At 38.8% G+C, this 23,742-nt stretch overlaps 1 protein-coding gene across 2 annotated transcripts in view; it reads left to right on the top strand.

The window, feature by feature from the left end:
* LOC112213041 (treacle protein) overlaps nucleotides 1-23,742 on the top strand; it is a 39,753-nt gene that overhangs the window by 12,608 nt on the left and 3,403 nt on the right. The window contains exons 2-10 of one of the 2 annotated variants that reach the window (XM_024368441.2): nucleotides 12,638-12,866; nucleotides 13,373-13,816; nucleotides 14,754-16,026; nucleotides 16,528-17,855; nucleotides 18,698-19,560; nucleotides 20,145-20,367; nucleotides 20,869-20,968; nucleotides 21,046-21,082; nucleotides 23,674-23,742. In XM_024368441.2, the coding sequence (XP_024224209.1) occupies nucleotides 12,638-12,866; nucleotides 13,373-13,816; nucleotides 14,754-16,026; nucleotides 16,528-17,855; nucleotides 18,698-19,560; nucleotides 20,145-20,367; nucleotides 20,869-20,968; nucleotides 21,046-21,082; nucleotides 23,674-23,742 (4,566 nt within the window). The remainder of the gene's footprint in view (nucleotides 1-12,637; nucleotides 12,867-13,372; nucleotides 13,817-14,753; nucleotides 16,027-16,527; nucleotides 17,856-18,697; nucleotides 19,561-20,144; nucleotides 20,368-20,868; nucleotides 20,969-21,045; nucleotides 21,083-23,673) is intronic. The other variant, XM_024368442.2, reaches the window with a different exon arrangement.

The following is a 23,742-nucleotide window of genomic DNA, read 5'->3' as shown; positions in this document are numbered from 1 at the left end:
GTGTGAAGTGTTATATAAGTTAATGTAACTCGAGATATCATCTTTGCATAATCTGATTCGCTATTCTTTCTAGTTTTGAATAGCTCGTCGTGTGCTGTTACATGCGCTGGCAAATTTTGTCAAATTAGCTAGAAAACGATTTGATTGATTAAATTCGTTACTCTTCGTGCCACTTTGTAATAGGCAAGGGAAATGAAAATTTGTCCATATTATTCGACATGATAATCGTTCTAATTATTAATTACGAGCTTCGTCGGTTGTTATTCGATTTCTTGACGATTACTTGGTCGCACAATTCATTTAATTTACCATGTAAATTTATAGATAATTTATAAAATCTAAGGGACGAAAGGCGGCGAACGTCCAAAAAAGAGAAAAATTGACATCCATAGCAGCGATAACCAATTTGCAACGAATTCTAGAAAGAGTTCGCGTTTAAATTCCATTAAAAGAGACTTAAGTGCATTTCTATTTATACGCAGATTCTTGTGAACGCCGTGCCGGGGATATTCAATCTTTCGTTTCAGCCTGAGCTTTCAGTTAGTATTAATTAAACTCCAAGCCGTTGTCATTCTGTCGTAAAATAAATAGCCCGAACTAAAAGCTACGCGTGACTGCGCTAGGTGCCACTGAAATTGGCAGAGCACCACGAATCGGTGCGAGTACGTTGCTCTTCCCATGACTCGCCGAAATTCGAGCCGACCACTTTCTATTCGTTAACTGTGCGTTTTGATGGAACACGATACCGTAAGTTTGCCGTTTGCTACGTCTGTTGATTTTCTGCGGGAACAGGATGTGGATGTTGATCCACTCAGCTCTGTATTTCCGACCAAAGGACCTAGTTTCTTTCCGCGTATCTACGATGCATAGTCAAGAGACGTACCATATATTTGCGTATCTTCGAATACCTTAATATGCATATGTAATCTACATTTCTAATTTCTAAAAAAAAAAAAAAAGAATCTCGGTTTCTATCGCACATACTTTGCGCCTAGTTCTTAATTTGCTTGATCGATATTCGAAGAAAGCTGTATACACCTTTTGACAGTGTAATCAAATGTCGAAGAATTCAGAATGGATGATTCAGAAAATTATTTCTTTGGTCTCATATTCTCTAACTTTTTGCAGATAATGAACACAAATAACTACATCATGTGCAATGGTATTTAAGGTGTGAAAGTCATAGTACTACGTGTGATCATTTATCTGAGTTTCTCTCATGCTACGGCAGGAGTTACGTAGCATTCGTAGTCTAGTTTAGACGATCAAATATCTCTAGATGATAGGAGTAAAGTCTAAGCTGGATCGAAGATATTACGTAGCTCTTAGCTGAGTATCGTTTTACAAATATTATTGCAACTAGAAAAACTTAGGTAGACAGTAATTACCAGGTCCCACCACCTAAGGGTAATTACATAAAGAATTCGTAATCCGTATAGTAACTTCTTAATAATAATCCTATGAGGATAATATTGATAACACTATATTTAATGACTTGTATTTCACAATATTTTGGTGACTGATAAAAATTCAACGATGACTGAAAGACTTGTCACAGACACCTTACATTTTTGGCAATTTTGTTTCTTCGTATAAATTTTGTTAATTGCACTATAAACTCTTACTTGTATGTTAACAGTATTAACAATATTTATTTTATATAATATTAGCAATAGCATGAAAATCATAGTAACTTATAGTTTTGGTGCATTTTTATTTGTACAAAGTTCTAACATTTTACACCATTTTTATACGAACACCGATTATAATTTCCACATATTTTACTTCTTTTCTAACTTCCCTGTTCTTGCTGTTTTATGACCCCTATTTTCTCGCTGTTTTCCCTTTTTTATACTCTTCGTTGTTTTATGCAGACGCTTTAATAGACCATGTCTGCAAATATTTGTCCTCGAGAGGTGAATTGCCAGCTACATATCTCCCTGTCTCTCGAATGATCTTGCAAGTGGACAAGTCTCAGATGGTTTTCCCTCGAGTATGATGCGCCACGTTTGTAAATTGCAGATCTCCCTTTGCAGTATCGTGCTAGAATTTTCTTTGCTAACCTTGAATAATAACTGGCCAAAGTAAACGAAACAAGAACGGTGCATACGCCAAAGGCAATAAAAATAAAGCTTCAGGTATAAAAAATTAATTTGTTGGAACTGAGTTGCATAAGAAATATTGTGGGACGTTAAATGTTACAGCGCACAAAGTTGAAAATATGCCGGATAGAGGTGGACGTTATGTTTCTTCTCCTCGTGACAAATAAATAATTCAGAAACGGTAGCAGCAATGGAAACATTGGATAACATTAAATATTAGAGTTCGTGAAGTTGAAAATATTGCGAGATAGAATCGCGGGGAAACTTCTTATCTGCTTTGTTATTTATGAACTCGACCAGGTACGAGATACGATGTATGTTTTCTGCTTTCTTTTTAAGTTATATTCTAACTAACTAGACACTAAATAAATTATACTTTAAATTATTGTCAATAAACGATTAAATTAGTACACAGACGTTTAAGCATTTTAAGCACTGACGTCTACACAAAACTTTTATTGTTTCAAGTATATAATTTAATATAGATATTACACGTAAGAAAACGTTTCCATTTTTCATAATCGACGCGATAGATGCAACATTTCAAAATTTGGAAAATTTGTAACGTAAGAGTTCCATATAATATCTGTAATTAATTTTCATATTTTCATTTCATCACAGCGGTTAAGGATTAATCACTTCCCTGCAGTTTCTTATTTAATTTCTACATATCCACGCTTCAATATTTAACAGAAATTAATTGAATTTTTAATACTTTCAAATTTTTTATCTAGTTTCATCGAGCAAAGATCTTTTATAGTTTATAACGTATACCTTCAATTTTAAATCGTAAAACTTTAACTAGGATTAGAAATCCTAAAATATTCATAGAAAGGAGAAACAATTATAACTTAGCAATTATAGAGAATGACAGTATGATCGGGCTCACAATGAGTGATTTATCGGTTTGTAACTGCATCGAGAGACTCGACATCCCTGATAACCGGACTCCATAAGAGTCTTTGGCCGCAACTTCCGGCAACTTATACGGCACCGGAAGTTTTCCAATTACGCGGCGAAGCCGTTGCTGTTTCCCCGTCGAAGCGTTTAGTTCTTGACATTCTCTCGTCGCCACTTTCGCGGCGACGAAGGCTTCTCATTGAAAGACTTTTGCGTCGAGCCACTCGCCAGGATCTCGAGAAACTTCATTAAATATCTTCAGCTTCCGATGACTTGCCACGCAACTTGCGACTGAAATTAATTGGATACACCAGTACACGATTTTCGTAATGGATTTGCATGACCATATAGTCAATAAAATTTTCTTTGCAATTGGAAGGATTTTTAACTTTAACATAAAACTTTATCGCCATTAACGGTTTAGTGGCGAGGCACGTTAGTTGATATTTTCTGTGAAATAATCATACTGTGATATGTAAATTATGATGTATAAAAGATATATGTAGCAATCGAATATAATAATAATAATTATTATTCTTAAATTTTCATATTAATATCTCGATCGATTTAAAAAATACTTCTTTCTTATAACGAAAGAAAACTTTCATTTGCGTATGAACGTACATATTAAACGTGAATATGCTGTAAGATATTAAAAAATTGAATGGAATATAAACTTTAATCTGAAACTTTAATCGTGATAATGCGTCTGTTTCGATACAGATGGTTCGTCTATATTTTAGGATTAAAATACGTTTTATTTTGACTAATTTGACTAATTTTCGGGAATCTACTGCGATTGCAGAAAGAGAAACGCATCGATTTATTTTGTTCACAAATAGAGTTAAAGATTGCGTAAGAACGAAGACAAACCAGGAAGTGAAATTGAAGGTGCATACGATTCTTGCCAAAAATACGCGTCGCAAATGTCATACGGGATTCACTTTCGACATACACGTGTCACGCGAACGCCCAGAGAGGCTGAAATCGTTTCCTTGATTCATGCATCGAAATACTGAAAAAGTTGGCCACCACCCAACGCGTAAAACGTGAAATAACAACCCGTTGAAATGGATCGTCGAACCGGCCTAATCGGCATTTTGTAACGTAAACACGTTATCGTTTTCTTCATACGCTATTTTTATTCCGAATGTTTCTTGCATGGAAATAAGGTATACCTTTTTGCAATACGATAATTGCCATTTTCGACCAATACTTTGCATAGACTTCCTGCGAACTCGTCAGCTGTAACAAGTATATAGAATTATAATTATAAGGTATCCTGAAATCAAACATCAAAGTGTGCTGCTTAGGAACCCATGAAATTGTGATAGGCAATTTCAGCGTTCATTCAGTCTAAACCCAGAAGAATCACGTATTTTCTTCGGACGAATAATACCGTGGTGAATTAAATTTCCTGTCTTCCCGATCCCATTTCCTCGGTGTTCTTGTGCTCGTAAAACGAAGCATTACTTTCGACATATTAATCCGCGCGTGGTCGGAAACCAGAATGAAATCTGCGAGCGAAATTATTTCTGTAGAGACGACACGAAAATTTTCTTCATTCGTTCACGAACTGTTTTGTATTAGATATGCGACAAATTATATTTTCTGTTCTTTTTTTTTTTTTGTTTCTTTCGCTTCTTTCGATCGTCGAGCGAGCCATCTCAAAGGGAACTATGAGAATCGCAAAGGCAGAGGCGGGACAAGAGCTGTTGAAATGATATTTCTAATGAATATCCACTGCTTAACAGAGAGAAACATCGAAAAAAAAAAGAAAGAGAATCTTTTACTCCTATCAAAAGTTAATTCATAATACTATCGGAAGGACCTTTGAATTTAATCGACAAAAGTTTATACAATTCAATAAATGGAGTCTTACTGTATTTTACCAAATAGCACAGATACTTTAAGGGAAATACGATTTAAATAGAAAATGATGATTAAGATTCTACTTCTTCGCATTTCTTCCTCTCTTCTATTTCTATCGTCGAATAATCCTGCATTTAATACCGTCTAACGTACCCTGTCTGAGGAAAAGATACGAAGAAGCCACGTTGCATCTCGAATTTTTCCTCGTCGCAACATTTCATCGAATTCACCTTTATGATGGAATACATAATGCAATTTCGTGGAGACGAGCCGAAGTTAACGTCGGTTGATGAATTACATACGAACCGGTTGACCGAGAAAGACGAATACAATGTTTCCTCGGTATGTTGCATCGAAAGAACAGCAGAATAAATACAAAAGGCAAACTAACGCCAAGCAACGTGATGGTTTGTTATGGAAGAGAACGCGTCTGTCCTGGATAGAAGATAGATTAAATTTATATAACCAGCTTTCTGTATCTGAGTTGTCTGAATACAACCGACTACACTAATAACCCTTTCAACCGTGTGACGTACGTACACGTCGTAATATTAAATTTGCAATTACTTTGGCGCGTTCACGCGTACGCTGTGTACCGGGCAACGAGCTTCCAAGTTTTCATATCGTTCCGCGATACCAAACGGGTAAATTCGATAAAATGCAAATGTTTATTAAATCGTGAAGTGGCACAGTTGCGTTTCTCATACGGAATGCGCGGTGTTTTTGTAAATAACGTTGAACGAATTATAACTGGAGCGTTACATTGCGCAATGTGCTGTAATGTAAAATATATTTCAATGTTCGATGCGTGGAAACGCAGAATTGGTTTGATAAAATATGAATACAGCGTTTATTCGATTATACGTACGTCGCCCAACATCCAGCGATAAGTGGATCTATCATTTTCCATCGTGTTTTTCGTCGTAAATATCGTATCATAATCTTTTTCTTTATAAAAATTAGAATTTGCGTAAAGACCCGCTAGCCGGTCTATCAATAAGAAACAAGAGACATAATATTTTATATACCTTCGTTCGTTCCCTCGTGAACGATGTATTTTTGTCTATGACCATTTACTTTGGCCTTCAACAAGCGCCTGTTATAAATGGTCAAGTATCGACGTCACTTTGTAATTTTAAAAAGACGTAGCGGCGTTTTCGTTCCGCGGAGTTCATGACAACTGGTGGCACGTCGTAAATTATAATAATGCGACCAGTCGACAGAGGTTAAATCAGACTGACACTCTTCAATTAGTCGGCCTCCCCTCGAGCTGCTATCGCTCGAACCGCATCGGGCGCCCACATCCTCATCAGTAACGCGTCGATCGCACAGATCTGATACAAACACAATCCTTGCTTGTTAAAATACAAACATTTGTTTCTGAAAAGTTACACGTGTACAACGCGAATTACGCGATAATTTTCAATATATATATATAAATTTTAAATATAAAATATTATTGGATGATCATATAGAAGGAAAATAAATGCTCAAATGTTGTCTGGAAATGTTCTCAATTATATTTATTTTACTCATGCCAATAGGCAATAGCAATTTGTACGGATGATGTTGATGGTCTCGTAAAAGCAAATAAACGTGGCTCTTTCTTTTCATTAGCCGGGAAATTGCAACGAATCGAGGTTTCTCTGCTTTTCAGAGGAAAATATCACATCATATCGGTAGGATCGTTGAAAGGTAAGTAGTAAATAACACCAGGTAGTTAAATAAATTACGTAAATATTTCTGATGAATATTTATACCTGTTACTTTGTTCCACAACACAAGAAATACAAGCAATGAAATTGAATTCTCTTAATCAAATTATTTTCATTATAAAACGTTTAAATCAAAATTGTAATAGACGTTATAATCAATACTATTCTAAATTAAAAAATTCACGTACTGTAATAATAATTTATATATAATATATTTTATTTATATATATAATAATAATTTATTATCGCAAACTGTACGTGAATTTGTCAGCAATAATTCCACTTTATTCGAAAATATCGCGTGAACGATAGAAATCGGTTTTACTGGCATTTACTCATTCATCGAAGCATTCTATCAAAACCCATGAATGTTACGAATAGAGATAGAGTTGAGTTAATAGTTCTTGTCTTTTACTAGCGACAAGATGTATTATTATGTCAAGAAACAGTGTCTCGATTGGAGTAGATCCTCTGCCACCCGAACCTCCATTATTCCAGCACTCTATTATTCAAACACACTACTATTTGGAGATTCTATTAGTCGAACATGGTTCCACATAAGTTTCGTTGCAATATAATAGTAATATGTGCAAACTATTCAATGAAAATTTTAATCGTTACAAAAATAAACAACGATCGTAACGTGAGATTATCAAGTAATTTAAATATTTCATGTTTTTAGAGATACGGTAACATCAATTTTTTGATATCTGCGAAACTATTTCTACAGAATGCGTCACGTATGGACATCGGGATATTATCTCAGAAGATGACACAAATGTGTAGTAACTTTCTTTCTCATTTTTGTGCATACAATTCACCCAGCGTGATCGTTCGTAAAAGCAAATTATTACGAAACTCACGTAATCAATCAAGTTTATAAATCCTCGAATAATCCTCCCCTATCCAGCGTTTCCAGAATGTATAAGGGGAAAAGAGGATTCTAACGAAAATCTAAAGTTCCAAGAACTATCTCAACCAACTACCCTTATTCCTCTCGAAACACCAAACATTTTAAATATATAACATTGGACTGCACACGATTTACAAACTCTGCCAATCAATCCTTGTCGCATTAAACGAATCGTCTATCGATACGTGGTTTTCCTTTAAACTAGCAACTTTAACTATATTAAAATACAAATATTCAATTACACGAAACAAAAGTCGGCCTTTGGCGGTAAAACGACGCGTGAGAAACGATCGTTTCGCGGCCGTACGATTTATCTATCGATAAAGCGGGATCAAGGGTAGAAAGCTGGCGCGCAGGGTTTGAGTAGGGATGGCCAAGCTGTAAACAGCCATTTTTATGGACGATAAAGCAATATCGAAAGATTTCCCGGTCGAGCTGCTTTCAATTCGACCAGCCCAATGGAAAGCTTTTCGCCACGCCGACGAAATATCGAGAAGGCTAAATTGACGGTAGGAAACCCTGGATTTCCGTCAAGGGAGAGAGACAGAATGTAGCTGCTCTGATGGATTAGTTGATGGACGGTGACTATCGATGGATCGTTTATCGATCTTGGACAAATTGGATGAGAACGATTTTGCCGCTCGATTTTCGCTTGATTTTCATCGATTTTCCGTGCAAATTCTACGAACGCCATTCGTATCAATTTTCCACGTTTTACAATTTTCATCCACTTTCATTTTCTTTCATTAAAAGGTTTTTACGTCTTGCCTGGTATTTTTTACTCTTCTGCTTCATTCCGTCGATCGTCTCAGTCTTTCGAAAAAATCGTTCATTCGTAAAGAGATCTCGAATTATCATTCCTGTCACACCGAAACTCATCTACTTTTTCGTACGTTCTATCTTTCGGATTTTTCTCCATTCCGGTCACTCCACATCGACCGTTCTCTACCACTTTTTCGTTTATTTTTCCCTTCTCGACGGAAATCCAACGAATTCCCAAGTAGTTCCCGGGGAATTTCCAGAAACCTCGTAAATGAAAATAGAGGCTTGTCGCGTGCGTAATGTGGTCCCACTCGGTTCTTTATCGTTTCTATGCTTCAAAGTTTCTGACAAGGACAAATCGCGTCGTCGTGGCCGGTGGCGCTTGAAATTTTTAGCATTAAACGTGGTGTAGATATTAGCCGCATATTTCGCCAATGTCCTCGAATATTTTCGGCATAGGAATCGATCTCTAAGCCTGTTTGACAGCAAAAGCTGTATTTCACGGTGATTTGCAAAAGTCGATTGATAGGTGGCTGTCGATCATTTGCTTCGAGAAGACAAGGTTGAAATGAACTTTTCTATTATGGGACGAGGTTAAGAAATAGTAGGCGGATTAGGAAAGGCGTGGATTTAAACGAAGCGTAGTTACATAACTTGTTTTGTCTTACAATAAGAATACGATCAGATACAATAACGATCAGTGAATCACTTCATAAATCATTTAATCGAAGATTAAGGATATGAATAATTCGCGTCTTATATTGTAATATTAAATGTAATTATTTATTATCTGTGACTATGCAATATCTGTTTAATCTGTAAATTATGACAGTGTATTGCACGGTGGTTGCATATTTTTATTTCTCCTGCAGGAATTATAAACATATTTAGAATTATATAAGAATTTTTTTAATATTTTTGCAGTATTGTCGTATCCGCTCTGACAGGGCGTGCTTCACACACAAATTGATCAATATTGCTTCGTTCTCCGTATACGTCAACATTTCCTCGTATTCGAGCATGAAAAAGAGAGATTTTACATTCCGGGCAATATCTATCAAAAAAGAATATTTATTACCTTCCAACTTCAAAGAATATACCATTTGTATTTGCTTTCGTCAAAAATACGGAAACAACGAAAAACAGTGAATTTTTCAGAAAAAATCCTGCATTACTAAGCATTAGAAAATTTATTACAACGAAGAATCCTTTGATAAGGCAATAATATTATACTAATCTGTGAACCTAATAAAATGCAGGAATTTAACATCGCAGAAAGAGAAAGATCGCAAGTTTTTCATGGAACAATCAGCTTTCGAAATTGTTATGTATCGTAAAGGTTCGTCAAGGGAGGAATGAGCATTGCGAAAATAAATTTCCACAGTTGGTCGAGCACGTCGAAAAAATTTCATAAAAATTTCACCGTGTCCGGTGAAACAAGGTGCTCGCGATTTCTTGCTTCACCTTGCGATCGTCCAGTAAAACCACGGTAAAGCCGATAATGGACGTCGTAACAGGTTCTCGTTCGACTTCTTGGCAAACCTTTGCCTTCTGAATTTAGCCAAAGACCGTCGAGGCTGCTTGCCAAAATGTTTATGGTGACTTCTTGAACTAATATCGAAGTTCGGCAACGAGGCGCAGCCCTGGAACCGTACACGACCGGCATTTTAAGATAGCTAATGAACTGCTGCCACGTAAGAAATTGATGTTTCATCTTGCAAGGTTTCGTTAGTAATAAATATGTATCGATGGAATTTTGATACCGTGTTTTAGAATGCATTGAATATCTCTCAGTTACGTTTATTTATTCACGAATAGATCTCGAAGCTCGTTCATTATCGATTCTAATTTATTATTATAGAATAAAATGAAACAATTTGAAGTTAAACAACTGTAAGATTAATAATGAATTTAAGATATGGCTATGTTACATCAGAGATCAATTCCAGTATTATTTTGCAATAGCAAATCGAAGAAACACGAGGCTATAAAAGAAAGATAAGTTATTGTACTTGAACTTAATTAATTGATATATAAATGCTATAATAAATACGGTGTTGTACAAATACTTTTTGTAGCCACTGTACATCAGGTATCTAACGTTAACAGGAGAAATAATCGATAGAAGGTAATCATAGCTTCTTTTTCGTAAACGAGACTTAGAATACTCGGTATTAGCAACAGGGGACCGCAAGCGAAAAAGCCGGAGACGCGATAATAAGGCAGATACGAACGAATCGAAAGGAGTTATCGTTTCCGGCCGTTTTCGACACTTCCGCTGAAAAGAATCGGTTTAGCGGTCTTAAGGAGCGTCCGTTGTAATTCCATTATCACTCCCCCCCGAATAGCATTAGCATAATAACGAACGGCACTTTTTAAAAGTTCGAGCACGAAGGCTCCCCTCACCCCTTTCTCATTCTCTTTCAGAGGGGATCTCATCTGAACGCGATAGCGCAAGATGTCGGAGCTTTAGAATGTAATTGAATTTAAATTGAAATTATGATCGCGCGGGTGGTATCGCGTAAGCTCGCTCGAGTCGAGGTTGCGCGGACTCCACGTAAACGCAAACTTGTAAACTGTACGAAAAATAAACATCGGTCCATACCTGCGGGCTCGGACAAGGAATAATTAATTACGCGAACGAGTTTTAATTACGGAAACATCTAGCAACGTTTAGATGCTCCGTTCAACGACTCCTGCACGTGGTTCGTTGGTTCGTCTAAAATGAAAATTTTAAGAAATACGAACAATACGAGAATCGTGTGGTGGAAAATTACTTTCTTTCAACTTCGTGAATGCGGAATGTTTCGTACATGCGAAACGCGTTACAGATAAATGAATCGATCATGAATCGATCTTAAACTTCCGTATGAATCTTGTTCAGAATAGTTATTGAGCTCGAAGGACTTCGAGTCATGTGATTTGAGTATCGTAGAAGCTCGAAGGATATGAGATATTTCCAGTTAAACAAACAGGTTTGTATTGGTAAAAAGATTTCAACAACAGGTAACGAGTCATTCTGACGATGAGTTTGCGAGTTCTCGAAACTATATTCTTTCTGTTTATGAAACGATTATCGATATTCGCTATCAGCGTCAAACGAAACCATTGAAATTATTTGTCAAACTTTATACTTATTTCTATTATGTTGCCTTTCTATGCCTCGAGACATACGCAAGTGTAATCTAAAGAATCTCAGTTTGATAAATGAAGAATATGAAGCTATAAAAAATTTATCTTGGCTATGTTGTGCACAATTAGCTACGATGCTTCGATCAGTACGTAGAATGATTCTGATTACTTTTGAAGAAGTAAGAATAACAGGTTTGCGTTTAACCATTTGTATACAAAGTTTAAATGGTAAAAAAGGATGCGATTATTGACTCACCCGTTATACGACAGAGAAACAGGAAGGTTATTCCTCCCGGTTAGGTCGGGCCATCTATTTCAAGCTTAGGGCAATTCGCCAAATTTATGTTAATTGTACGAATTTTCATTTCTTGAATTCGGCCATCCGTGCATGATGTATATTATCCTCATTCGGGTTACTTAAACATGTTCTTTCTCTGTAAGATGTTCTTTAGATATTCTGTAGATATTCTTCATCAGATGTTTGGCTATTCACAACTCAGAATGCAGTGTTTTTAATACCATTACTCACTCGAGGTAGACTTTACAGTTGTATTTCCCCTGTTAAATTCTTTCATTGTATTTGTTCATATTCCGCGAAACATGATCTACATATTACGATTGTCATTCAAATTTTTACGACCGCGTCTCACGTGTATTCTACACGCTTTTCATATTTACATTTTTCAATATCTATATCTAATATCTATATCTTTCTAACATTTACCTCCGGTATCTGCATTTATTTGTATCTCAAGAGATGTGAATGTTGCAATTAAAGAAAAAATTACCATTACAAGATAAACTGTCCTTTTTCCGTTTTCTGAAAAAGAATCGCACGTGTTACGCACGCCGCTCCATTGTCATTCACAATACTTCACTGTTTACCAGTCGGGTAATCGATGGCACGCAGTTCAGCAATAAAACGCACGGTGACACGCGATTCTATCGCGGCGACGTACGGCGACGCATAAATCTGTCGTGAAAAAGAAATCGAGCCGTTTGCCGACCAATCTCGATCGGTAATTTTACTTCGCAAGCGGCACCAAGTTCGCCGTAGTCCGATTGTTCCCCGGCTCGTGGAACAGTCGATCGAACCGGCGACGTTTCAAGCATTCGGCCCGCTTTTTCATCGCCTTCGATCGATCGTCGCCGTCGTTGTTGTCGTTCGTATAACGGTGCCGTGGATAAATGCAACGAGATCACGAGCATTCACAGAGAACTGAACGATTCACGATTTCCAGGGTGACACTGGCGCCTACCGACCCAGAGGCAATATTGGCATCGCCGCGGGTACATTTGGAAGAACGACCACGTCGACTGGCAGCGGTCTTCCGGGTTGCAGGAACAGCTACTCGTCGTCCATCGGTTCCGGTTCCAGCCGAGTGCACGGCAAGGAGAGGGTTTCTGGCTTCGGAAACGCGTTCCTAAAGAAAGACAAGTTCGAGGAGAAACCTACCTTTAAGTATTCGAGTAAGTTGCTTTGGATATGCTCGTTATGACGTGTATCGGTCTTCGCTTTATCGTTTCAGGTTCTTGGCATTTGTTGGCCATTATTATGGTAATTGAGAGAGCGATTTTAGTATTGTTGCTAATATACTTTTTCTCTATCCTACTATGAACGATAAATAAAATAAATCTGCGTGACTTTCCATAGACATTTAGATTTACAACCATACGTTCGAGTAATTTTTTTCTAAAATGTTAATCTATAATATATATTCGTTCGATGTTTCCCGAGTTTATATAATAAATACAAAAATAGAACGCGAATTTACGTAACGACCTAACACACGGATAGAAACTTGTTTATTTCCTTATATTGTGTACGTATTTTTTCATATATGTACTTTCATTAAAATTTTTTTTTTTGTTTTTTTGAAATAGGTTTTGTATTTCAGTCGCCGATATTTCGCGTGTTAAATAATTGAATAAAGAAAAGTTAGAAAATAAAGAATCACAGGTCGATGGTTTTTCAGCTAACAAGGACGCGGACAAAAACAGACTGCATCCCAGTAGGTCGTCGACGGAGGACGTAGGGGCGAAAAGTCCATTATCGAGCAGCAGATCCTCACTGTTCGAGAAGTACTCGTTTCCAGCTACTAAAGCTTCAGAGAGGCCCGCCTCCGTTTTGGACAGATATAACCGTGCCACTTCCCGCGAGAAGAGCAGAGAGCCAGACGGAGTATCGCGATACGGATCCAACACGTATCCCGGATCGAGCTTGGCTCGAACTTATGGAAACGAAAGTAGAATCGAGAAGAAAGAGAGGTCCGATCATCCGCCGGTTTCCTACCGTGGATTACGGCCGAACTCTGGGAGAAGTTCACGCGAACCTAGCCCGGAAGTCAACGTCGGAAAATCGAACTCCTTCAGAATGTATTCGAGAGCCCCATCCTACGGTCGATCCAGTGCCACTTCTAGTGAGTGAATTTCCTCTTTTTTCCTTACATTTTGTTAGAAATTGGATTTTATTATTCAAGTTGGGAATGGAAAAAGAATGACTTTCGGAGAAAGTTCTGTGGCGGAATATTCTTGGTTTTTATATAAATTTTATTATTACTACGATGATATTATTTTCTGTGTTTAGAGCAAGCAAATACAGTAACATTAGTTACAGATGAATGATCTAAGACGAGAACCTGAAATATTTTCGAAACCGTTAATTATATCGAAAAATGGTTCGGACAAGAGTCGAACGATTTCAAACGGAGCATTGTATCGTATAAGTAACAGTTTTGATATTTCCAGTCTTAGATGACTCATTCTGTATACGTATACATGTAATGCTATTGTATGATAAAATATATGCGTACATATACAGTGCTATTATACGAAACCAAATTTATACCCGGTGATTGTTCGAATGCTCGTCTTATAACGTGGAAATAATAAAATTTCTATTACGAGAACAGAGTGTCATTTAAATTCATTTTTGCCGCAGTTTTGTCGTTCTTTAATCGTCGAAGAACGTTTGTTTACGCGAATTCTAAATTTATAGAACTACGATATTGGCAGAAACACGACAAGAATCGGTAAGTAGTAGTTCTTAAAACGGAATGAGAAGCTTTTCACGCGATATTTATGGCTATAGATTTTCGCATTTGAAAACAATGTATCTCGCGAGAAATGGAACTGATTTGTTCAAAATTAATTTTCCGCTCAAGATCATACTTAAGGCTATATTTAAAGTCTCTATCTTTATTCTGATCATTTAGAATCAAGCATTGCGATTAAAACACATAATTTTAAATACTAAAAAGATCATGGTCCCTCTTATATATGTATTAGTAATGTTAGCAGTTAAGAGAAATATATTTTGCTCAACGAACGATTCTCAACGTACGAAAACATTTGCAGGTGCCTCCGAATCGAGCTCGGCGCCAATCTCCTCGAGATTCGGCTCGACAGCTGGTAGCAGGTTCCTTTCATCGAGAAGCAGCAACGACCGAATACCGGCAGCCATAAGCTACTCCGGATCGGACAGGTTCCGAACTTCAGGCAGTAAGCCTATGCCGGCAAATTTAAAGGACGAAGACACCGTTAAATCCAACGTGGAAAGGAACGCGACTCAAGAAAAACGTTCCACTCCTGTTAAATCGGAAGAATTAAAAGTCGACAACAGACTTCAGGACAATGAGACCGTTACAATGGTTACGAGAGGTACGTCGCCCAGTCTACCGGCTTCTTCGTCCTTTGTGAGGAGCAGAAGAGCCGACATAGGCATCGCGAATCAAAGGGAAGTCGCGCGAGTTCGAAAGAAAACGGAGACGAAGAATCAAGAAGTTCAGAGCGAAAGGCTCGAGGATGCTTCGAGATTTTCGCGATTCGGAGGCGGTGGACGAATCTCGGGGACTCCGTGGTCAACGTATTTGGACAAATTTTCCTCGAATTCGAGCGGAAGTGGCGTGTACGCCAGAGGATTTAACGGAGGTACGACCAACTCCAGAGTAAATAGCTTCGCGTTCTCGAGATCGAACGACGCTTCGAGAAACGACTCGACTTCAAAATTATCGCCTAGTTCTAGTCAAGAAATCCACGGTAATAGGAACCAAAATGAACAGAGTACTAAAGCGTTCGGCGGTTTAGGTTTCGCGGTCACGAAAACGGATTCGAAAGCGTCTACGGGTAACGATCCAAGTAATTCCAATCAGACGGAGGTTAAAACGCACAATGGCGAGGTTCGTCCATGTAGCGTCGGCAAGATCGAAGTGAAAACCAGTCGTTTAGCGAATCCTTCGGTTTTAAAGAGAGACAACTCACCGCACCAGCCTGGTGTTGTCAAGTCGCCAGATTCCCGCGAAAATACTTCCAAGAGCGAAGAACAGCAAAGTAGTAGAGAAAGTTCGACGTCGAAGAGCGAGGATAGCAGCCAGAGAAGACCATCGATACCGAGATTAGGTCGTATCGCAATGAAGAACGAAGGCAAGGTTACGAAGTCATCATCGAGTTCGTCGACTAAGTCCGATGGATTGCGGGAAAGAAGGAGCTCGACACCTAAATCTGACACTAGCTCGTTATCGAAACTAGATGAATCTTCTAGGATAGTCGAGGGTCACTGCCAAGGACAGAGTAAAGAAGTCTCCGCGTCTAAAAGCGATAGTGTTTCTTCTACGAAAGATTCTTTCCAAAGGTAGTTGTTCAATTTTTCAAACGATTACAATAGGACACAACATTTTTACAATACGTAACATCGTTTCAAATTTATTCGTTTCGAAATATTTTCAATTTTTCATACCGATGATATGTTTCGATATTGTCAAATAAATAGTAGGAAAGTGAAAAAGTTTTCTCGAAATATTTTGTATTCTTAATGTCAACGAAAATAGTTTACACGGTTCCAAGTTTGAGCGAGGATGCCAAAATTAATTGGTCATTCAAGATATTTCTCTAATATTATATATAGATTTCTTTCTCGATATTATCGTACACAATTGAGGCAAATTTCCACGGAAAAGCAGAATCAACGTAACGATATCAGAAGCCAAACGACGTAGAAGATTTATTTTTGTTGACTTTAGGCGACCAAGTCTTGCACAAATCAATTCTGCTTCTTTGATTCCTCTCCGTTACACCTAAAAATACACTATTTCCACTTTCTGAAACGCTTCTTCTTATTTTTCCGATTAAATAGCAATTCGTCCCAAAGCCGATCCACAACACCCCAGTCGCGAAGCGGCTCTACGAAAAATCTCTGCCGCCAAATGACACGGACCGATTCGTCGGAAGGATCCGCTGTAAATGTGCCAATTGGCAGATCGAAATCGACGTCAGCCAGTTCGGTGACGAGTCAGGGTGCAAAAATAAAGGCGACGCCGCCACCATCGCCAGGGAAATCTTCCGCATCGACCGTCTCTTCAGTGAATCTGAGGCAGGGCGGATCACCGGATGCTCGTGGCAAACCACCTGTACCGAAGAGCGATGCCACATCGGTGTCCGCATCTAAGAGCATCGTGCCAGTTAAGTACGTGAACAAGGATTTTCGAAAGTCGACGTTAAACATGGAGAATGGCGACCCGTCGCAGTCAAAGTACAGCAGGAAGAAGAAGAATCAACGAAGCATGTCCGTCAGCTCTCAAGATTCGCAGTCCGAACCGAACTCCGAACCGAATATCCATCGTCCAGCTGCCCCCTCGGAATCGAGCTCGAGTTCCGTGAAATCGAATAGATCGAGGCTGAGAATGCCATCATCCGGTACGTCGTCGAAGAGCATCGGTAGGAAAAGCGAGTCGACTAGTTCGTTGAGGCCGGAAAATTCGAGGAGCAGCTCGAAATCTCCTTCCGGGAAGAGAAGCAAGCAAGACGGAAGCTCGAGTTCCAGCGGCGTTAGCGAGTCGAATTCATCGAATTCGTCGAGCAGCGAGGAGGAAGACGATAATAAACAGACAAGACCAGGATCGAGACGTCGTAAAAGGAGAACGTCAAAATCTCCTTTCTGCGAGAAAAAAGGGAAGATAAGCGCAGGGTCGTCGAGGACGAGCGTTTTGGCGTCATCCACCGACGAAATGTCTTTGACGATGGACAAACCGCCCAGACCGCCGTCTAGTCCCAGATCGAAAAGCGATCGTTCAGGGAAAACGGAGGAGGCTAAATCATTCCTGATGAGGGCCCTCGCACCAGTGACGAATCTTTTCAAGAATAAGCATCAAGATTCCAGCGAGTCGGGTAAATCAGGTGGTTGGCTGGATTCCAACGAGGAGAGCACGGACGCGAAGAAGTCAGAGCAAAACGGTACGATCGCTTTATCGAGGAGTCTATCGAAGAGCTTCAGTTTCACGAACTCGGAGAAGAACGACGACAAGAGACATTCTAGCGTGAGGATCAGGCGGAATTTTTCCGGGGAGCAACCGTGGTGGATGGATCCGAACTCCGACAATGTTCCTGAAGGCGTCGAAACGGGAAGCGTGTGCAACGAAGATATCAGTCAAGAAACGACCGTCAGTAGTACCTTACCTGACGATGGTAAGTTAGCGTTTCCAAATTTTACATTTGAAATAAATTTTCGGTTAAATGTGGTTTTTTATTTTGATACGCGTAAACGAGGGATTTGGTTTGAGAAATTGGATGGAAGCTATATTTATCTGACATATAGTGTTTACGTGCTTACACATACTATTCCGAATCTTATGAGAAAGAGCTTTCAGAATGTAATATATTATTACGATTTCAAAAGAAAAAAAGAGACGGGCGGTTCATTCGAAACTTCGTCTAAACGTTCGTTTTTAACTTCCGTTGCAAGTTTGAGGATTTTATAAATGTTACAAGCGAGTGAAGAAAGATAACACACATTTTCTAAAGTTTCCTTTTCACCTCAGGTCGTATTGGAAAAGCTACTAAGAACCCGCGTTCATAATTAGCGAGGGAAAAATATAATTATATCAAAATATAATAAACATAACCACGCGGGAAAAATATAACAAGTTTATTTCTGTTGAATTGCCTACTTTTACGTTATTTAGTTATTAAACAAAATATATTAACATATTAAGTAGTTATTAAATAGCTAAAGAAATGCAAAATCAAATACAGAGATGTGGAATTGGTGGACAGCAAATTGAATTTTTAAGTTGTTCCTTTACAAAAGAGAAGACGTAACTTATTGTTTCTACCTTAGAGGCATTACATATTTTCGCAAACATCGTAAATTATTACATCGTAAATAGTTCGTGTACTCCAAAACGTCTTATTTCTCCCTCTGTAAATCATTTTTCAACGTATAATTCGATCTTCTCAGCTTCGAAAGCAAAAACATAGTTAGTGCGATTCGCGTAGATAAACCACTTCCCCTAATTGTATGTTCCCAGGCAAATTTAAATACAAAGTGTGGAGACAAGAATCAGAGGAACGAGCTTGGTGGTTAGATTCAAACGACAGCGCGGAAGATGCGAGGAAACAGTCGACAACGATTTTAAGACAAGAATCAGGAGAGAAGGCTTGGTGGCTAGATTCCAATGATAACGTCCCGTCGGAAGAAACGCAGAGACAATCTTCCGCAACAGTTTTAAAGCACGATTCGGGAGATAGGGGTCGTTGGTTAGACGGAAATGACAGCGTCCTTTCGGATGATGCCAAAAAACTGTCGCGACCGACGATATGGAGACAAGAATCGGGGGAAAGAGCTTGGTGGTTGGATGCAAACGATAGTGTTCCGTCGGAGGAATCGAAGAAGCAATCGTCTATGGCGTCTCCTGTTTCGAAACGAGAGTCGAGTCGTTCCAGTACTCGGTCCAACGAACGAAGAAATCGACTCAGGCACCAGCAATCCGGCGAACAAGCATGGTGGATGAACGACAATCCTGAGAACGTACCTGAAGGAGTCGAAGTCATTCCTGTCGCTACAACGCCTACGCAAAAAAATAATATCTACAATGATGAAGTGGACGACAGTCAAACGTACAACAGAAGTATAAATAAAGTCAGGCACATCGAGTCTGGTGAGAAACCATGGTGGATGGATAGCTCGTCAAACGTTCCTGACGGTGTCGTTAAGATTCCTATAGAAACGTCGAACAGCACCTCCGATTCCTCCGAATCGTTCGAGAAAATCGATATTGGCGTTAACCCTGAACCTGAGATATACGCGAAGAGAAACCTTTCTAGATTCCCTATCGAGTTTCCGCCACCGCCGCCCGATGAGCCGCTTGGGGATCGTGCCAGTCCTGAAGGGGTAAACTGATCATATATCGTATATTATTCATTTAACGGTCCCCTAACTGACGATGCTATAGATATAGAACTCGATAATACGCTACGTCGTAAATCTTTAACGTTGCGTGCCTTACATCGATGAGAGAATGAAGTCTTTAACTTAATTGATCCTTTGATTAAGAAATCAAATGACTTCCGTGAGAGGCTCTAAAAAGGATAATGTGTGAAAATTGTTCTTACATTGTGCCGTATTTAGGATATGCGCATTAAATTATCGTGTGAATTTCTTCCGTCTAATGTAATATTGTATACATTCGTAAATAATCTTTTCCTTTCTTTTCTTTATATATACTTTAATGTTAAGTATCTTGTTAATTATAATTGCTAATATTCTCGTTAACATTTTCCAAAAGATGAACACTTTCATGATCGAAGCCACTGATAATATACCAATTTCCTAAATTCGCTTCAACAATAACTTCGAGGGCATTTTAACTAAAGTAAAATCAAATTATCAGACAAAATAGCTGGGAAATATTCAATTACCATTCACGAATTAAATGTTACTTTATTTTATTTCAAATAAGCCTATGTATTTTGCAGGTGGAGAATCCTCCAGATCCGCCTGACAACTATGGCGGACGCGATTCGCCTTACGACAATGTTCAGTCGACACCCCGAAAATCGTCGCCAAGGAAACGACCTTCCACGTTACCATTGTTCATCGGCCAGCACACCAACATCGACGATTTATTGGGCGACGCGACCACCTTGTGTCCAAGCCCTGTCTTGTCTCGAATTCGTAAACGCGAACGCATCGGCGAGGGTGAGTTCTGAATGAATGTAACACGATTTAGGTTCGACCGTAGACGTACGCGAACGACTGTTATTTGAATTACCGATTGTGTGCCGGATACGGTCGGTGTAGAGTTTAGAGCAGTTTGAGACTAGGGTTGTTAACGAGAGAACGTTGTCCCTTTGAAGAGAAGCAATAGCATCCATCCTTTTGGGAATTGCGGTAAGCTCGATGGATGGGTGCTGAATCGTGGATAAGCCCGTGCACACAGATACGTATACTATTTAAAGGGCAACTGATAGGATTAGAGAGTAGTTGGTACGAACACATTCGGATGATTGTAATTCCCCTGCTGAAAAGAAATTTGGGTTAGCGGGTAGCCAACCGTAGCTGGAGATCGTTCGTAATTGTCAGGGATATTGAAGAAGATAGTTTCAGATCTGCCTCGTGAAAGGCAATTGCAATGTTTGTGAAATATCGACGTACAAAGTACGACGAATGATAGATATATTTGATATATTGTCTGTGTAGATTCGGCAGAAGAGAGTTCAGAATGCGAAGAGATAGACGCCACCCAAGTGATCATCCACGACAGCACTCCGCAGACACCGGTGATACAACGACGACATCGGTACGTTTCATGTCGATAATCGAACGTGAATTCCGAAACTCGTGGATGCTTGATTGTAATTAAGCAATTTTCTTCAGGGACAACGAGAGACCTCAACCCGACGGCTACATTCCGGTAAGTTTTTCTAACAATTTTGTTTCTCTTTCGCTTTGTCAACATTACGACGTCAAATTAGAGGTGACGCTGTACCATCGAACAAACATGGTATTCTTTCATTTATTTTTCTTCATTTCAACCATTTCTCTTATCACGAATTCTTTGGAAAGTTTGAAAAGCGTGCAGGACAATACGGTATACACTATACTGTTTGAAGTTTCATCACTTTGCCGTTCCACGCGAAAGAACGGAAGGGAACGCGAAACAAGCAACAAAACTTCCGTTTCTTCGTTTCTTCTATAGCTTTCCAGCGAGACGCGGTTCTTCGCGCTCGCTATTCGCGTGCAATTCTTTTCATCCTGATCAGTAGCTGAAGGAAAGTGGTGTGTAGGTGGCCGTGGATAGGAGAACGAGTACTCGAAAAAGCCAGACAAACAAAGACGAGAAGAGGGTAGACGACATCTCGGAGGAGTGTTAGTGCGCGCGACATTATTGTTTCTCATGAGGGATGTGCGAAAAGAGACCCTCCTTTACTCCAGACTCCCTTTCCTTTCCTTTTTTTTCCTTCCGTTTTGCACGCAAAGTGCTAACAACAAAGAGGTCTTCTGGAATCACTTCCCCTTTGCTCGCAACTTTCGTCGGTCGTCTCGGAACAGATCAAATTCTCAATTACGTCACGGTAATTTGCAAAAATTCCGTGAAAGCTTGTGAACTATTTTAAATGCTGTTAGAAAAATGATCAGCCTCAAATAATATATAATAATCGAAAAAATAATCCATTTACTTTAAATTTCGAACAAAACTAGAAAGCTTCGCGCATACGTCTTCGAATAACGATATTTTACTCAGACCTTATATAGTGTCTATGCCAAAACCATTGACGTAAAATTCTAAAACTATAGGTTATAGAAAAGAATTAACTTACAACAACAACGAGAACGAGAAATCTTTTGTCCTCTCGTTTCTCAGTCGACGAGTCACTCATATTTTCCCGGAGCACTATAGAGTTTTATCGCAACGGTGGCACCCTCTTGCACGAGCTACCTCCCATCACGTTTCTATAGGTCCAGCAGCCCCTTTTGTAAGCTTGTCACCCTCGTGGGGTTTCGTAGTAGCGGGACAACAATGAGCACAGCCGCACTTACGGTTACGCTCTACGTGCTGCGCCAGCTGATTATTTTTTCACCGCACAATTACCAGCCCTGCCGTTTCATTTGGTTTCTCCGTACCCACGCAAACCTCTGTCTCTCTTTCTCTCATGAAAAGCTCCATTCTTGAAAACAACGAATCGCCGAATGGACCCATGTTCCCTGACTATCTTTGCGGAAAATCGAAAAGAGAGAGGAAAAGAATAAGATAAGTACAGCTTAAATGGGTTCCATAGAAGACGGGTCAGTCTGACCGGCTGGATAAAGTTTGTTTGACGATAATATTGTCGGTTTTTGGCTGTTTGGGTTAGAAAGTAACGCGTTCGTTTGCGATATGGACGTGTGTTTCTCGGTTTGTTCAGCGCGTCTTAAATGGAATGAACACGCCGTCTGTTTTCTAATTCCTTTCCTTATCGCAGAAATCCGCGATTTTCCTTGCAAAATTTACCTACTCCGTGGTTACTTCTCCTTTTCGAATTGTACACGAATTGGCCGAATTGGTAGAAGTAATTCTACGCGCAAAGAATGCCCACGAGCTTTTGTTAACTGAAGAGCTTATAAGAAAAACGACTTAGGTCCATGCTTGTTTTTCTTCAAGAAATCAGAAAACGATCTAGTATTTTTATTTTCAATTTTTTAAAATAAGATATCCATCATTAGGTAATTTTTCCTCTATTCTTGTCGTAGTTATATTGTAAAAGAATTATATCCAAATAAATTATGGAGTTCTGGTCTTTTTGTATGAAATACTTTGAAATTATTCAGAGCGCTTATAATCAAATGTTTCTGTGCAATAACTGAAACAGCAATTATATAAAGTGCGATTAAACACATTAAGAATCTTGAAATAAATTTATCTGTATGATTATTGTATTTTTTCTCGCTTGCAATAATATTATTGGAACATTTTCAAGTACCGATAAATTAACGTAATACTGATATTAATCTGCAATTATCTCGAAATTTAGATATGTGAACGTTTATTTCAAAACATCTAGCACGAATGAAGTATTACTCTATGTATACGTGTATCTAAATTAAACATTACATCAGCGAAATAATGAATCATCGGTTGGTTCATTAAAAAGTAAGATATAAAAGATCATCGTTTAAATTGCTTCTGGACGACGATGACGAATTAATCTTTAATAAAAAATCAATTAATAATAACGATTTGTTAACGTATATCTAAAATTACACTGTCAGTGATAAAAAAACGTAATCATCTACACATAAACAATAACTGAACAAATCGACTTTCAAACATTTTATATACTTTCACCTTCTGAGAAACGCACATCAATATTCCTGGCCAATCGATATTTACACAATTCATAACAGGAGATTAATTTAAATTATCACACCAAATTGTTATCGGTACATAATTTCATTTATGCAACAGCGGTAAACAGCAATTTTGGTAATAAAGACAGCAAATATTGTCTTACGGCATCGTTCCAGGGTGTCCTTTGTAGCCGGGACGGAATAGGGAGGGGGTTGACCGCACGGCGGCGCCACTGTCGCCTTAGT

Source organism: Bombus impatiens, unplaced genomic scaffold (genome assembly GCF_000188095.3).
Source record: "Bombus impatiens unplaced genomic scaffold, BIMP_2.2 scf_0442, whole genome shotgun sequence".
In the NCBI taxonomy this organism is placed as follows: Eukaryota; Metazoa; Arthropoda; class Insecta; order Hymenoptera; family Apidae; genus Bombus; species Bombus impatiens.
The sequence above is the reverse complement of the archived record's forward strand: the minus strand, read 5'-3'. Positions and strand labels throughout refer to the sequence as shown.